The sequence below is a fragment of the Oncorhynchus gorbuscha genome, linkage group LG21, assembly GCF_021184085.1.
Source record: "Oncorhynchus gorbuscha isolate QuinsamMale2020 ecotype Even-year linkage group LG21, OgorEven_v1.0, whole genome shotgun sequence".
Lineage (NCBI taxonomy): Eukaryota > Metazoa > Chordata > Actinopteri > Salmoniformes > Salmonidae > Oncorhynchus > Oncorhynchus gorbuscha.
The window spans coordinates 26,397,130-26,413,598 of record NC_060193.1 but is presented as its reverse complement, the minus strand read 5'-3'; the positions used below and the strand labels follow the sequence as shown (position 1 = coordinate 26,413,598).

The 16,469-nt window shown below is 44.7% G+C and overlaps 1 protein-coding gene across 4 annotated transcripts in view; it reads right to left on the bottom strand.

Moving 5' to 3' along the window:
* The window catches only part of LOC124007950 (endothelial zinc finger protein induced by tumor necrosis factor alpha-like), a 64,899-nt gene extending 51,885 nt beyond the window's left edge, over positions 1 to 13,014 (bottom strand). For 2 of the 4 annotated variants that reach the window (XR_006834041.1, XM_046318849.1), the window contains exons 1-5: positions 12,683 to 13,014; positions 12,110 to 12,312; positions 11,683 to 11,784; positions 11,480 to 11,575; positions 8,817 to 8,927 (exon numbers count right to left, since the gene is read on the bottom strand). Coding sequence is in view for 2 of the 4 variants with exons in the window: in XM_046318849.1 (XP_046174805.1) it covers positions 8,817 to 8,927; positions 11,480 to 11,575; positions 11,683 to 11,784; positions 12,110 to 12,312; positions 12,683 to 12,704 (534 nt within the window). In the remaining 2 variants the exon portion in view is untranslated. Of the gene's footprint in view, positions 1 to 4,243; positions 6,041 to 7,405; positions 7,724 to 8,514; positions 8,636 to 8,816; positions 8,928 to 11,479; positions 11,576 to 11,682; positions 11,785 to 12,109; positions 12,313 to 12,682 lie in introns of those variants that run through there. The other 2 variants (XM_046318847.1, XR_006834040.1) reach the window with 2 other exon arrangements.
* Positions 13,015 to 16,469: the final 3,455 nt, after the last annotated feature.

Genomic DNA, 16,469 nt, shown 5'->3' with positions numbered 1-16,469 from the left:
CCGCTCCGCCAACGCCCTCTATGCCAGTGACACAAGTTAGCATTCCTCCATCTGGACAAAGCATCACTCCTTCGCCTTTCCGCCAATTACCAACCAAGGCAAATCGTTCCTTTCATCCAGGGCCAGGCCAGTCCTCAAACAACAGGTCGGAGGGCTCTCGCCCAATTCCGGCTGCCACAAATGGTGGGTCTGGGACAGTAGGTGACCGGCCCAATGAGGCCACAGTGGGCTCATCAGAAGTCCCGGGTTTATCCTTCACGCAACCAGAAGAGGAGCCAACATTATGAAACTTCTAGTAGCCTCAGCCTATGGAATTCCCAGACCCAAACTGCCATACTTTGAAAACGGAAAGGAGAGTGAATTTGTCCTTTTGGAAATGGCATTGGAGAGTCTACTGGGTATTCACAGTCATCTGTCAGAACGCTACAAATACCAAGTACTAATGGATCATTTGCGGTTTCCAAGTGCATACAGGCTGGCCCAATCCTTTATGCATTCCGCAACACCATACACAACAGCTCTCCAGGCCCTGAAGGCGAGATATGGTGAGCCACGTCAGCTAGTCCAGAATGAACTAAACAACATCCTGAACACGTCTCCAATTAAAATGGGAGACCATGCTGCTTTCCAAGAATTCTCCCTGGCTGTCCAATCCCTGACCTCGATGCTCCAATCCGTTGAAGGAGAAGACGGGAACGAGCTTAAATGTGGCTCCCACGTGGACAGCCTTCTCAGCAAACTTCCAGTGTACCTCAGAGACAGTTTCATTGAACATTGTTTGAATAAGGGCATCCTGAAAGAGGGCTCGAGAAGCACCTATGCTCTCAGAGACCTGGCCACATGGTTGGAGGTGAAGGCAAAGGCGAAGAGCATCGCTCACCAGGCCACAATCTCCGCCATAGCCACAGGGGGAAGGAAGGAGTTTGAACGCCAGCAGGGACAGAAAAGACCAAATCCCACTACCATGCACTTAAATAGTGAGGCCGGGGAGGAACCCGGGAAGAAGACCCCTCTCAAGAGCAAGAACATCAAATTCCAGCCTTACTGCCCATATTGCAATAGTAAGGGGCACTTCCTTGGCTCATGCCCCAGAGTAAAAAAGCTCACTCAAACTCAATTGAAGGCCTGGATCACTTCAGGCGAGCGATGCTACAAGTGTGCCCGTAGCCATAAGGTGGAGACCTGCACATTGAGGAAACCCTGCAACCGCTGTAAAGAAATACATCTCACCGTGTTGCATGATCTATTTCCCCAAGCAAAGAAGGAGCAGAGTATGCTCATGGTAGGAGCTGCAAAGGAGCTGTATCTCGACCAGCAGAACCGGTCTCCAAGGGTCATGTTGAAGGTGGTCAAGGTCACTCTGCAAAGTGAAGGGAGAAGCATTGATACATTCGCCGTTCTAGATGATGGGTCAGAAAGAACAATCATTCTCACAGCGGCCACCCGTCAGCTTAACCTGGAAGGGACCCCCGAGACCCTTAATCTCAGAACGGTGCGACACGATATTATCCAAATGAAAGGCTCTGCTGTAACCTTCAGCATTTCACCTTCAGGAAACAGGGGCGTGGCCTATAACATCACCAATGCCTTCACGGCAGATGGCTTGAATCTCGCAGAGCACTCCTGCCCGGTAAGTGTTCTACAGAAACAATATCCTCATCTACGAGGATTGCCTCTTCCTAACCTGGCCAGAGTAGCACCACTTATCCTGATTGGGTCAGACCACCCACATCTCGTCACCCCGACTGAGCCTATACGAGCTGGACCAGAAGGAGGACCCATTGCTGTCCATACATCCTTGGGTTGGGCTGTGCAAGGTCCATCCCATCTACTTCTCTCCACCCAAGCTGTACAGTCACAGCAAGTCCTCTTCACCAGAAGCAATCCAGATGCAGCCACTGACCTCCTTCGGAATGTTGAGATGCTATGGAAGATGGACACCTTCTCCAACCGGAAGCTACAGGAGGTCACTCGCTCGAAAAATGACTCCTATGCATTAGACCTCCTGGAGAAGAGCACCACCACCACTGAAATGGATGGAGTTCGCAGGTATGCAACCCCACTGCTACGGGTGCCCAACCATCCTCCTCTGGCAACCACGACACGGGCTGTACTCTCACTACTGCGTGGAACAGAGCGACGCCTGGTGAAGAATCCTGAGCTTGTAGAAGTTCATAACCGAGAGATTCATAACCTTATGGAGGCAGGCCACACCCATGTCTCCTTTGTCATGGCCAGGTCCAGGGTCGCACCCAAGAAGCAGTTGTCAATGCCTAGGCTGGAACTCAGTGCTGCCCTTTCCGGAGCCCAGTTGGCCTCTACCTTGCGAGCCGAGCTCACCTTGTCAATCCAACGGGTCATCTACTGGAGTGATTCGACCACTGTATTGACCTGGCTCAAGTCGGAGTCCTGCAGGCATAAGGTGTTCGTCGGAACTCGCATCGCTGAAATCCAAGACCTAACAGAAGTCCAGGACTGGAGGTATGTTGATAGCATGAACAATCCTGCTGATGACATTACTAGAGGTAAAACCCTTAAGGAATGGGCTAAACCCCATCGCTGGAGCTTGGGACCACCATTCTTGTCCCAACCAGAGAACGAGTGGCCGACAGCCCCCAGGCGTGCGGCCCCTCCGCAACCAACTGAAGCTCATGAGTTAAGGAAGTCCGCCCAATGCTACAGTATTTCTACGGAACCAACAACGGCTCTCCCTGACCTAACACAATCCCAAACACTGCCGGATCTGATCACAGCCACAAACCAGACCTCAGATGGGGTGGCTTCTATACCTACCTCCCTCGCGGCAGAGACACTACTCCTCCAGCAAGCACAAGCAGTTAGCTTCCCTGAGGAGTTAAAAGCTCTGAAAGCCGGTAGGGAAGTGGCTAAGGGCAGCCGTCTTCTCTCTCTTGCCCCAGAATATGATCCAATCCTTGGAGTGATCAGAGTTGGAGGAGGCTGCGCCAAGCGGAGGTTTTGGACCCAGATGCTATCCACCCAATTATCCTCGACTCCAGACACCCTCTTACCAGGCTCCTCATCAAGAGTTATGATGAGCGGCTTCTCCACCCAGGGCCAGAGAGGGTCTATGGGGAGATGAGGCGGAAGTACTGGATAATTGGAGGACGAGGAGCCATTCGTAAGCACCAATACGCCTGCGTAGAATGTCAGAGATGGCGGGCCGGAGCTACGGTGCCCAAAATGGCAGATTTACCCCCTGCTCGCTTGCGCCTCCTTAAACCACCCTTCTGGTCAACAGGAGTAGATTGCTTCGGCCCCTTGATGATCAAGTTAGGTCGTCGTGTGGAAAAGCGCTGGGGCATTCTATTCAAGTGTATGACAACCAGATGTGTCCACCTGGACCTACTGGAGAGTTTGGATACGGAAGCCTTCCTCATGGCCCTACGGTTTATCTCCCGACGGGGAAACCCTACGAGATCCTGGCTGACAGAGGTACGAACTTCAAGGCAGGAGAAGCCAGGTTAGAGGAAGCCTTCCAAGCCATGGAACCCAGCCTCCAGGATCAGCTGATGGACCAACAAAAAAAAGAAGAACCGGACATATATCCGGCCAGTTGCCCGACTGATTCCTCTCCCTGAGATGACAGAGGATGGGGAGCAATGAGCCTTTTGAGGAATGTGAAATTAACAAATTTCGGGGTGGCTGTAGAAAAGGCCCATGGAGTTGGTGGAATACTCCTTTAATTAATTGCCATTTACTCAGCTGGGCCAGGGGCGCTTTAATTAGGTCAGGTGGAAATGTCCAACAGATCTCAACTCCATAAAAGGAGGAAATTGCCATTGCCTGATCTCGCTGCTTTCTCTTCCTAAATCCATCTGATCCAGAAGTTCTGTGCGTCCATGAATCCACGTAAGTCCACCGACTCTTACCTTTCATCTGAATGATCTGTGGTGATCGGGAGAGTGGGCCATTCAGTTATTGTTTATAGTTATCACCGCGGAGTGCGGCTTGGAGCGCACGCTTCAAACATATTGTGCAATGTGAATTGTTAATAATGACTGCTATGATTTTGATCTTTGATTATGAATTTGATTGTATACATGTTATTTGTTTCCTTTGTGATGCAGCACAGACTACCAGTAAATATACCACTTTATGGTTAAAGGAATTCCTGCCTCAGTCTCATACATTCCTCTGTCACCTGACACGTGACCACCTGTTCACCTTCACTGTCAGTCATCCTACCTGTCCAGCAACCCACACAGATTCCACTAATCTTTCACAATGATAGATGACTTTGCTTATGATGCGCACCCCTCAAAATAATACAAAAGTGCACTGGACTTGAAAAAAATGATACAGATGTAACCATGTGCCATTTAATGTATTATCTGACCAGCATGAGAGCTCCCAAATCAAAATTCCATGTGCATTCCACAGGTCACGTTTATAAGTGAGTGTTATTTTTTTTTATCAAGATGAGGAAAAGTTGCCGGTTGGGAACCACTGGTTTAGACAAATCACCTTAGTCAAACTATAGATCTAACGAGCATCACTATCTTCACCAACATAGTCCTGTACAGAGCTCAACGTCCCTCAAGACCAGGAGTCTCAAACTCATTTTCTTCAGGGGCCACATTCTGTCTTCGATGAGGTCCAGAGGGCCACACCACAAATGTAATATTACCTTGCTGTGTAATTCTGCAATAACAGTACTCCTGTATCAATACGTTATGAAATGTTTGACCGTACATGACTGACAAGCTTTCATTTCAGTGACTGAGTGGGCAGGATACAGTGAATACATATGTGTGTTTACCTAATATATGGTGTTGAAAAGCTACCACCTTGAGAAATAAAGTAACCAATGACATTAATATTACGAGAAATCATATTGCGCTGTCTTTAAATGCCTCGCTATCACAAAATAGCCAATTATCTTGCTACTATGAGAAAGTTATTACAATGCAAGTCAACTTTAAATGAAATAAAAAATATAATTTTTATGGCCCGGGAATCATAATGTTGTTCCAAAATGTGTGTTCTTAGAACATGATACACTGTGGCTACGGCAACTCCTGTCCAACAAGGAGTGGTGGAACATAGTCTTTCTTCCTTTCCTTCTTTCTTGCTACACTTGGTGACTTGTGGTGGGCCGTACTGATATTACACACTGAAACCCGTACATTTGTGGCTGTTCCCCGATGAACCCGCTGATGTACTTTCAGGTTGCCGCTTTCAGTGAATCTCCTATCGCACATTTTACACTGGTAAGGTTTCTCTCCTGTATGAATTCGCATGTGTCTGCTAAGGTCGCTGTGGGACGTGAAGCATTTGTCGCACTGTGTGCAGGAGAACGGCCGCTCACCCGTGTGGATCCTCCGATGTATTGTGAGATCGTAACATCTTCTAAACCTCTTTCCACAATGCTCACAGCTTTTGGGGCGTTCATCCGTGTGTGTTCGTGAGTGTACCAACAAGGCACCTGAAGTACTGAAACTCTTTCCACAAACGGTACATAAGAACGGCTTCTCACCTCTATGCCACCGGAGGTGACCTATCAGTATTTGATGTTGAATAAATCCCTTCCCACATATAGAACAGACAAAAGGTCGCTCCCCGGTGTGGGTGCGTACATGTGATTGTAAAGTTCCCGCAGACCTAAAGCCTCTGCCACAATGTGAGCAAACATATGGCCTTTCTCCAGTGTGAACTCGATGGTGTTGTTTTAGAGCCACCTTTGTTTTATATCTCTTCTCACACTGGTCACAATGGAAGGGCTTCGCCTCAGAGTGAACGGTTTCGTGTCGTCTCAGTTCATATGAACATTTGTGACCCTTCCCACACTGGGAGCAGATGTACCTGTTCTTCCTGGTCTTCTTGGCCGAGGAGCTTTCTGTCTCACTGACAGGCAGGACGTTGTTCTCAGCTCCAGCTTCTCCAGAGTCCACGATCCCACTGTCCTCCTTTGGATGGTTCTTCTTGATGTGCTTCTGAAGGGTGAGCCATCTCCTGTTGGAGAACTGGCACTGTGAGCAGGAAAAGCCCTGGGACTGGGAGGGCTTGGCTTTAGCGTGTCCTGCAGGTAGAAAACAGTCCTTATTGTCACCCTCCTGTGTTGAGTTCAAAGTTCCATTGCAGATTGTTGTCAGTAGCCGATGTGGCGATAATATAAAGATTTAGATTTTATTCATGCAGAAATCTGTGCAATTATAGAATCTGTGCACTAAATAGACCAAAACTAGTGGAGCTGTGCATTAAGAAATGCTTCAAATAAAAGTGACTAACGACTAGGGCTGTGGCGGTCACAAAATTGTCAGCTGATGATTGTCAAGTAAATAAAGTCTTATTAATCCATATAATATAGCCTACACCTTCACAATAAATGCATGATTTATTTTAGACAGGTCTAAAGAAACATGATATGAAGAAAATGTAGTCTATTTCAGAAGAACAGAATAGCATACCGAGTTGTCCTTATGTTAGGTCCTGATGTGGCTATGCTATTAGGATATTCCTTCACATTATAAGCGCAGTAATGCGCACATGGTAGTACGCTATAAGCGCGAATGTTGCATTAGCAGAAACACACCATTATCAAAAGTGACTGCAAATGAAATTATGCATGTACTGACTTTATTATAAAAATGCATTTTTAAATGGTGAAAATTATCTTCCCCAAATTTGAAACTCACGTGCTGCTTCTGTCTGCCAGTTAGGGTCAGTTAAGTGATAGGCTAATATTATCACCCATCAGAATATTCTTGATTTAATCTTGTCTTCACATATAATAAATAATATATGTGTGAAATTTGTTTTGATTTAGAATGGACCATTATCATGCACCTGTATCGAAAAAGCACATGTCATCTATGCACTTAAATAGCAAATGGAGGACGCTTTTCGCGTCCTCCATTTGGTTCATTTTCATCCCAGCCAGGTAGGCTATACTCTTGTTGTGAATATATGCAATTAGCATTATATTAGGAAAGTGGAGAAATAAAAATAGTAGGCCTAACCTATAGAAAGTTGATGGGATCCTCTTTTTAGTAGAGGCCATCACTATTTTCTTGAGCAATTACATAGCCTATAGAAATGTTGCGCAACATGAGCTCATGGAGTGTTTGATTAGATTTTTGATTAGATTTGCATTGATGTCAGGGTGATTAGAGGGATAATAGAGTGCTAAGTACAAGGCATATAGCAAGTTTGGTAGGCTACTAATGACCAGCAGCAGCATCAGAGCTTGGAGAAGCCTAATTACCGTGACTAAGCGGTCACGTGGAACCTTCATGACTCGTGACAGCCGATGTGGCGGTAATACGGTCACCGCAACAGCCCTACTACTGACCCCACTCTACTACTGGACAAAGTAATCAACTTCACCAACTCAGTTCGCCAGTGTATGGATGTATGCAATGTATTCCGCCCTGAATTTCCTTACCATTGATGGCCACTAATGATGGCTGTTTCTGCTGCCCAGAATTCCCAGAGGATTCCCCAGCCTCTTCCAGTCTTTCAGCGCCCTCATCACTTCCCTCACTGGCATCTTGGTCCTCCCCACTGACTTCTTGCTGTCCCTCCTCGCCACTCTCCTGTTCTTTCGGTCCTTCAGCCTCTTCCTTCTCTCCCTTTCTCCTCACATCGCTCTCGTTCTTCACCGTGTCTTCTTCTATGCCTCTTTTGGTATGTTTAGACTTCAGTGAGGGAGCGAGGAAGGACAACGTGGACAGGATGTTATCAGAGTCATAGAACAAAAAATCTGGAAGAGAAACCACGTTTACATCCACAGTTTTTATGAAAGTCATACCATATATAAAATGTAAAATCAGGACAGCTCTTTTTTTTATAAAGGACATAGATAATTTGTTTGTTTGACATGGTGGGAGTTTTTGGTGCACAATGTAATATGGGAGAAATGTCTATGCACAAAAATTGATATAGTAACCACCAAATCGAAGTAAACTTGGTCATGTGATATGGTGTGTGGTCTTCCCACTACAACTCGGGAAACCATGCAGTTTATTAAGCAACATATTAAATAAATGAACTTCACAGGGTGATGAAAATGCTCAGTGCTGAGCTTGATGCTCCTTTCCAATAAATATAGGTGGTGACATGGTCGATGTTAAGCTGCCATTAAACAAATATTCCTTGCTCTTAAGCATAATATTCTCATGTAGACTAGCCTACCTGCACCTGCGAGCTGTTGTCTGGCACATTTGTGACAAAACTATCGGTGATGTTGAAAATGCGATGGAAACACATTGAACTTTAGATGTTTAATCGGTACATGAAAACCAAAAGTATAGTGTGTGTGCACTGCATCATCACCCACTGACTTGTATATCCACATTAACACAGTTTGGTGGAAACACCACATTTTCTTTATGCAGATTTTTGAATATTCACATGAAAATCTGTCACCAATTGGATGGAAACCTAGCCAGAGAGAGAATCCAAATAATTCCACATTCTCTTTCAGGAGAATCCCCTACAGGTATTTCACCCAGAGGTTAACAAGTTCAAGTAGATCACCTGAGGGATCCTAACCTTTTTTTAGGTGCCCCAGATTTCTATGATGCTGCAGCAGTGTTTTCAGATGCTCAGGATCAGAGAAAGACTGCTGACACTCTTCCAGGTCAGTAGGGGTCAGGTTGAGAATGGATGCTGTCTGAGAGGGAGAGAAGAATAAGTATGTCTGCAGAACAGAGAAAAGTGCTGTCCAATCCCACATGACCCCTATTCATTCATGGAATAGGGTCCTTTAAAATGAAAATAAATCCTACATTTTAAGCAAGTGTACAAATGAACATCAACATGTTTTAGATAATCTAATAGGATGGAGATAGTACCTGTGTAAAGCTGGGCACTGGCAGCATCTCCTCCAGTCTGTCAAAGAACTGCCACACCAGTATCTGTAGTGCTGTGTCATACCTAGTGCTGTACTGTACAGGGAACACCTCCTTTAACACAGAGGTAGAAGGAAGAGTCATGTGGTTTTAGCCAAGGCATATGTAATCATATTCAATATTTGCCATGAAGTCATACTATTAAAGTCATACTTTAATGCAGGGAAACTTATATCAGTTCTACCCAATTTTGAACAACATGTTAAATGTGCAACAAGAGGGAAAATAATTCTATATCACCTGTACTCCACACACAGAGACATGTACAAAGCTCTCCCTCACCCTCCGTTTGGTAAATCAGACCACAATTCTATCCTCCTGATTAGTGCTTACAATAAAAAAAAAATTATAGCAGGAAGCACCAGTGACTCGGTCTGTAAACAAGTGGTCAGATGAAGCAGATGCTAAACTACAGGACTGTTTTGCTATCACAGACTGGAACATGTTCCGGGATTCTTCCGATGGCATTGAGGAGTACACCACATCAGTCACTGGATTTATCAATTAGTGCATCGAGGACGTCGTCCCCACAGTGACTGTACGTACCTACCCCAACCAGAGGCCATAGATTACAGGCAACATTCGCACTGAGCTAAAGGGTAGAGCTGACGCTTTCAAGGTGCGGGACTCTAACCCAGAAGCGTATAAGAACTCCTGCTATGCCCTGCGACGATCCATCAAACAGGCAAAGCGTCAATACAGGACAAAAATTGAATCGTACTACACCGGCTCCGACGCTCGCCTTATGTGGCAGGACCTGCAAGTATTACAGACTACAAAAGAAAGCACAGCCGCGAGCTGCCCAGTGACACGAGCCTACCAGACGAGCTAAATCACTTCTATGCTTGCTTAGAGACAAGCAACCCTGAGGCATGCATGTGGTTCTTCTGTAGCTCAGTTGGTAGAGCATGGCGCTTGTAACACCAGGGTCGTGGGTTCAATTCCCGGGACCACCCATACGTAGAATGTATGTACACATGACTGTAAGTCGCTTTGGATAAAAGCGTCTGCTAAATGGCATATATGATTATGATTATATGAATCAGCTGTTCCGGACGACTGTGTGATCACGCTCTCCGTAGCCGATGTGAGTAAGACCTTTAAACAGGGCCAGACCGATTACCAGGACGTGCGCTCCGGGCATGTGCTGACCAACTGGCAGGTGCCTTCACTGACATTTTCAACATGTCCCTGATTGTGTCTGTAATACCAACAGGTTTCAAGCCAACCACCATAGTCCCTGTGCCCAAGAACACCAGGGCAACCTGCCTAAATGACTACAGACCCGTAGCACTCACGTCCGTAGCCATGAAGTGCTTTGAAAGGCTGGTAATGGCTCAACATCATTATCCCAGAAACCCTAGACCCCTATAATTTGCATACCGCACAAACAGGTCCACAGATGATGCAATTTCTATTGCACTCCACACTGCCCATTCCCACCTGGACAAAAGGAACACCTATGTGAGAATGCTATTCATTGACTACAGCTCAGCGTTCAACATCATTAGTACCCTTAAAGCTCATCACTAAGCTAAGGATCCTGGGATAAACACCTCCCTCTGCAACTGGATCCTGGATTTCCTGACGGGCCGCCCCCAGGTGGTGAGGGTAGGTAGCAACACATCTGCCATGCTGATCCCCAACACTGGAGCCCCCCAGGGGTGCGCGCTCATTCCCCTCCTGTTCACCCACAACTGCATGGCCAGGCACAACTCCAACACCATCATTAAGTTTGCAGACGACACAATGGTAGGCCTGATCACCGACAACAACGAGACACCCTATAGGAAGGAGGTCAGAGACCTGGCCGTGTGGTGCCAGAATAACAACCTATCCCTCAACGTAACCAAGACAAAGGAGATGATTGTGAACTAGAGGAAAAGGAGGACAGAGCACGCCCCCATTCTCATCGACAGGGCTGTAACGGAGCAGGTTGAGAGCATTTTTAGGGGAAGGCCCTAAAAATGTTCAAAGACCCCAGCCACCCCAGTTATAGACTGTTCTCTCTACTACCACATGGCAAGCGGTACCGGAGTGCCAAGTCTAGGACAAAAAGCCTTCTCAACAGTTTTTACCCCCAAGCCATAAGACTCCAGAACAGGTAATCAAATGGCTACCTGGACTATTTGCATTGTGTGCAACCACCACCCCCCCCTCTCTGTTTATCATATATGCATAGTCACTTTAACTATACATTCATGTACATACTACCACAATTGGGCCTACCAACCACTGCTCCCGCACATTGGCTAACCGGGCTATCTGCATTGTGTCCCACCAACCCCTCTTTTTAGCTACTGCTACTCTCTGTTTATCATATATGCATAGTCCCTTTAACCATATCTACATACTACCTCAATCAGCCTAACTAACCGGTGCCAGTATCTAGCCTCGCTACTGTATGTAGCCTCGCTACTGTTAATTTTCCCTATTTCTTTACTTATCCATTGTTCACCTAATAGCTTTTTTGCACTGTTGGTTAGAGCCTGTAAGTAAGCATTTCACTGTAAGGTCTACACCCGTTGTATTCGGCGCACGTGACAAATATACTTTAATTTGATTTGAAAGAGGGATTTATGACATAAAGATGTTAGCCATCTCACCTGAAAAAAATGCTCCCTCTTCATTGAGTCTTCCAGCAGAGTTTGGACCAGCTCCACAAAGTTATCCTTTGAGGCCTCCACTTCCTTGTCTTCGCTCTGAATATGTACATCACACACAAAACAACCATCTACAATGAGAACTAGGTAATGTAGACTTGCCATTACCAGACTGGTGTGTTTTACACATATTACAGGTTACTTACCCCTTTATGTGTCGTGCATGAATGGATTCTGTCCAGGTGGGGCTGGATAGTTTTGTAGCCAGCTGGGTTAGACTCCACACCACGACACAATTCAAGAACCAGCTGACACAGAAGATGTATGCATTAATAATAGTTGCCGGAACAATTTATATACTGAGGAAACAAACAGTCAAATATGTAACTGATCATGAGTGAACAGAAGATGAGTAAATTGTGATGAGAGCGATCTTCTGTCAGCATCCCTCGTTTCTGTATCAGAGGGGTTAGGTTAAACGCGATAGACACATCTCGGTTGAATACATTCAGTCGTGCAAATGACTAGGTAACCCCTTTCATCATACTTAAGTGGTAGACTTTTTAAAATGTTATTCTCCTGACCCCTACAGCATACACCATTCCTAACCCTCAACACTTCCACCTGTCTCACCCTCGCTCTCAGTCCCAGGATGAGTTGGACCCTCTGCTTGAGCGTCAGGAGCTCCGGAACCATCTCTGTCACCAGAGTCACAAACTCCTCCAGCTTCCCATACTGCATCACGTTACGCTGCTGTGCCACTTGCCACATGGATGCAGACATTAGACGTAGTGGTGGCACCAGGAGACGCAGGGAGGATAGAGGGAGATGGGGACCTGTCACCAAAGGAGGAATTTAGACAGCTCATGTTAGTACACTCCACTGTTTTCATGTGGCATTTCACTCTTTGTAAAACAAATTGGCTATATGTTTGAAAGTACAGTGTGAGTGTCAGGTCTCACGGGCAGCGTTTAGACAGGCAGCCCAATTCTGATCTTTTGCCCAACCACATCTTTTCAGATTTTTTGCAGAGCTCATCTGATTGGTCAAAACACCAATTAGTGAAACAAGATCAGAATTGGGCTGCCAGTCCTTGCACATTTTAGCTAACTATTGGTATTTGTCCAGCCGTTAGCTTACCAGAGTGGCAGAGTCAGGCTTGTCGACGTTACAGACAAAAACTATTAACATAACAATTCAACAAACCTGAAAATGTTGTAGGGTCCATTTCCCCATTCACTTGGGGAAACTTTCCAATTAGCTAGCAGGTGCGGCAAAGGGTGATTTTAAACGTTAGCTAGCTAATTATTCATTGCCAGCAAAACATCATCGACAGCTGGCCTGGCTAGTAAACAATGTGCCTCCCTAAGTCATGGTTTGACTATTTTCTGAACTACTAGGCTCGGCTTGTCATAACCATTTTAACTAGCAGGTAAAAAAAAATTATGGAACCAGAAATGTTTTGAAACGAGTCTCTGCAGCTTTCTTCATTCAACACGCTCAATTTCTTCCGCATTATGTGAGTCACGTGGTATGCAGCAGAGCCAACCATTAGCTCCAGTGACCCCAACAAGGTGTATCAGTTAAAGTATACCACTGGAGGGAGGCAGAAACCTATCAAATGAAAAACGGCGGTCCGTCTCAATTGTTAATCGTGACTTCCTCTCTTCAGCTTCTTTTGTTTGTTTGTTTGTTTGTTTGTTTGTTTTTCCGTCAGGAACACTGCACCTTTAAAAAATAATAATAATAATAATTATTATTAAGCACATTTTTTATTTATTTTAATTTTACCTTTATTTAACCAGGCAAGTCAGTTAAGAACATAGTCTTATTTTCAATGACGGCCTGGGAACAGTGGGTTAACTGCCTGTTCAGGGGCAGAACGACAGATGTACCTTGTCAGCTCGGGGGTTTGAAGTCCAACGGTCAGCTCGGGGGTTTGAAGTCCAACGCTCGGGGGTTACTAGTCCAACGCTCTAACCACTAGGCTACACTGCCGCCCCACATGAGGGAACGCAAGCATACATAGATTACAAACAATGGACAATCGAGCTAGGGGGTACAATATCACATTACAATTACACAAGGACCTTAAGGGACATGCATATACTTACAATTCTAACAGCTTTTTTGTTAGTAGAGCATTTAACCGTCTTAAAATACAGTTCAATTTATTTTTGTAGGATACGAAAATGTGGTTTTCTGTTTGTAAATTTACATTTGTGTATATGAAATTTGGCCAAAAGAATAATGAAATTAATTACATAAAAATGATTCCGCTTATTTCTATTGTATGTAAAGAATCCAAAAAGTACATCTCTCCACAATAGTGTAAAATCTTCATAAATGTGTTCAATTATAAACCTACTGATGTCTTGCCACAGTTTTCTTGCATGCATACAATGCCAAAAAATATGCAAACTGTTTCTGGGTGGTCATTACAAAAGGAGCAATTTGAGTTGATGTTTTCCTTAAACTTCTTCATATAGTGGTTGGCAGGATAATATTTATGAATAATTTTAAAGTAAACTTCCTTAATTTTGTTAACAAGTAGGTATGTTTGTGGCAACATCCAAACTTTTTTCCAACAGATATTATCAATAAATCCATTCCAATAAGGCATGACATAAGGTATAGATACAACATCCTGCTGAAACAAGGATCGTATCGCTCTGTTGTTGAATGGACTCTCTTCAGCTTCTTGCCTCGCGTTTATCGTGTGAAGTTAGGTCATGTGGATATTTGTTTGTCATTTATGTTATTTTTTTAACACCAGCAAAACATTCGTGTCGATAGATGCTTAGGGCACAACTGTGTTATTGAGGGGGCGATATAGAATAGGTAGCATTTTTGGGGGCCTCATCAAAAGATACCATGTACAACATACATTGACGTGTTAATATGTCCAGGACGTGTTTGGTTTCCAACCATTCATCGTAATATATTTACATCCAACCACAGAAAGTCGCATGAGCAATTCAACACAAATATGGATGAAGAAAATGTAAGATACTAAAACCCTTTTAATTAACTGAAATTGTATGGCTAATAATATGGCTAATAATCAAAATACATTGCAATAGTTGCAAGAATCACAATTATAACACACAAAAATAATTAATCTTTTCTCTCTCTGTTTCATAATTTTCCTTCAATTTGCAAGAGGCAGAATGTGTCTCACTGGAGAAAGCGAGAAAGCGAGTGAGCGAAACAGCGCCCCTCTGTCTCTGTATGTGTAGCCCATATCTGATGCTGTCTGGTGAAAAAGAGTATGATATTGTTGCCACCCATAGCATTGAAACAAGGGGGAATTTGGCTTCCCTTAATAAAGAGGAGACCAAATGAATGGTGAATGGTCCTAGCCCCCCGCAAAAAAAAGTGTCAATGGAAGACCGTTTGGAATTGGCTTCACACCAATCACATCAAAGTCAAATGCCTTTGACAGAAAAAACTTGAATTGTTGCGTCTCGTTGTGTTGTTTTCCTCCAGTGGCTAACTAGCTTGCTAAAATGGACCTTTCCTAAATTAGCCATGGAAGTGAGATAGGGATTTGGACTTGTGGTTTTACATCATTCTCCGTACTGGCCAATGATTATAATGCTAATTCTGATCCAACCATAAATTCCTACATTGTGCCCCTGGCCTGAGAGGATGGAAGTTCAATATGTAGCTAGATGCAGTAGGCTAATGTTAACGAGCTGGTTCATCGTTGCCCATGAAAGGAAGTTAGGCTAGCGAGCAACCAGCTTTATCCAGGTAGCCTAGGACAACAAAAACTTAAAGTGTGTATTTTACGTCATAGACCTTTTCGGCAACATGAGAGGAGGATGGCATTGGCGTTTCTCTACAAGTAGGGTGAGTCAACATGTTCTTTACACACACACACACACACACACACACACACACACACACACACACACACACACACACACACACACACACACACACACACACACACACACACACACACACACACACACACACACACACACACACACACACAGAAATCAGTACCATGAATATTTCGGAAACATTTACTTTTTTTACATGCAATATCCTTTGTGGACTCCACCGGACAGATGCTACTCTTTTGTTTTATGATGAAACAAAGGTGTGGTTGAATTTATTCTGCCACTGTGTCTTCTTATTGTCTCGGACTTAGGCCTATATCACGGTGGCAATGCATATTAACTAACAAGTTATAGAGCAAACAATGCAATTATCACAACACATAGGTTGTAATATGGCTTATTTTTCGGGCTTGGCTTTCTCAGGTGATTTTACCATGCACCGGAACTGGTTGAAACCTATTGTATTTTGCTCTGTGACCCAACTTTCCATAAGGCTTCAAGGTCATGATATCTACCTTTCTCTTAAATGTCTTTTGGACTAGATTTAGGCTGGGAGTGTAATAATTGTTGACATTTTTATAATGTGCATTGTGGATAGATGGCAGCATTCACGCAAAACTGAAAGCGTGAACCACTGCATTTAACCATGGCAAGGTGACGGGGAATATGGCAGACTACAAACAGTGTTGTCATTCCCTCCGCAAGGGAATCAAACAGGCACACCTCCAACTCAATCATCAAGTTTGCAGACGACACAACAGTAGTAGGCTTGATTACCAACAATGACGGGACAGCCTACATGGAGGAGGTGAGGGCTCTGGGAGTGTGGTGCCAGGAAAATAACCTCTCACTCAACTTCAACAAAACAAAGGAGATGATAGTAGACTTCAGGAAACAGCAGAGGGAGCACCCCCCTATCCACATCGATGGGACCGCAGTGGAGAAGGTGGAAAGCTTCAAGTTCCTCTGCGTACACATCACTGATAAACTGAAATGGTCCACCCGCATAGAAGGTGTGGTGAAGAAAGCACAACAGCACCTCTTCAACCTCAGGAGGCTGAAGAAATTTGGCTTGGCACCTAAAACCCTCAAACCTTTACATATGCACAATTGAGAGCATCCTGTCGGGTTGCATCACCGCC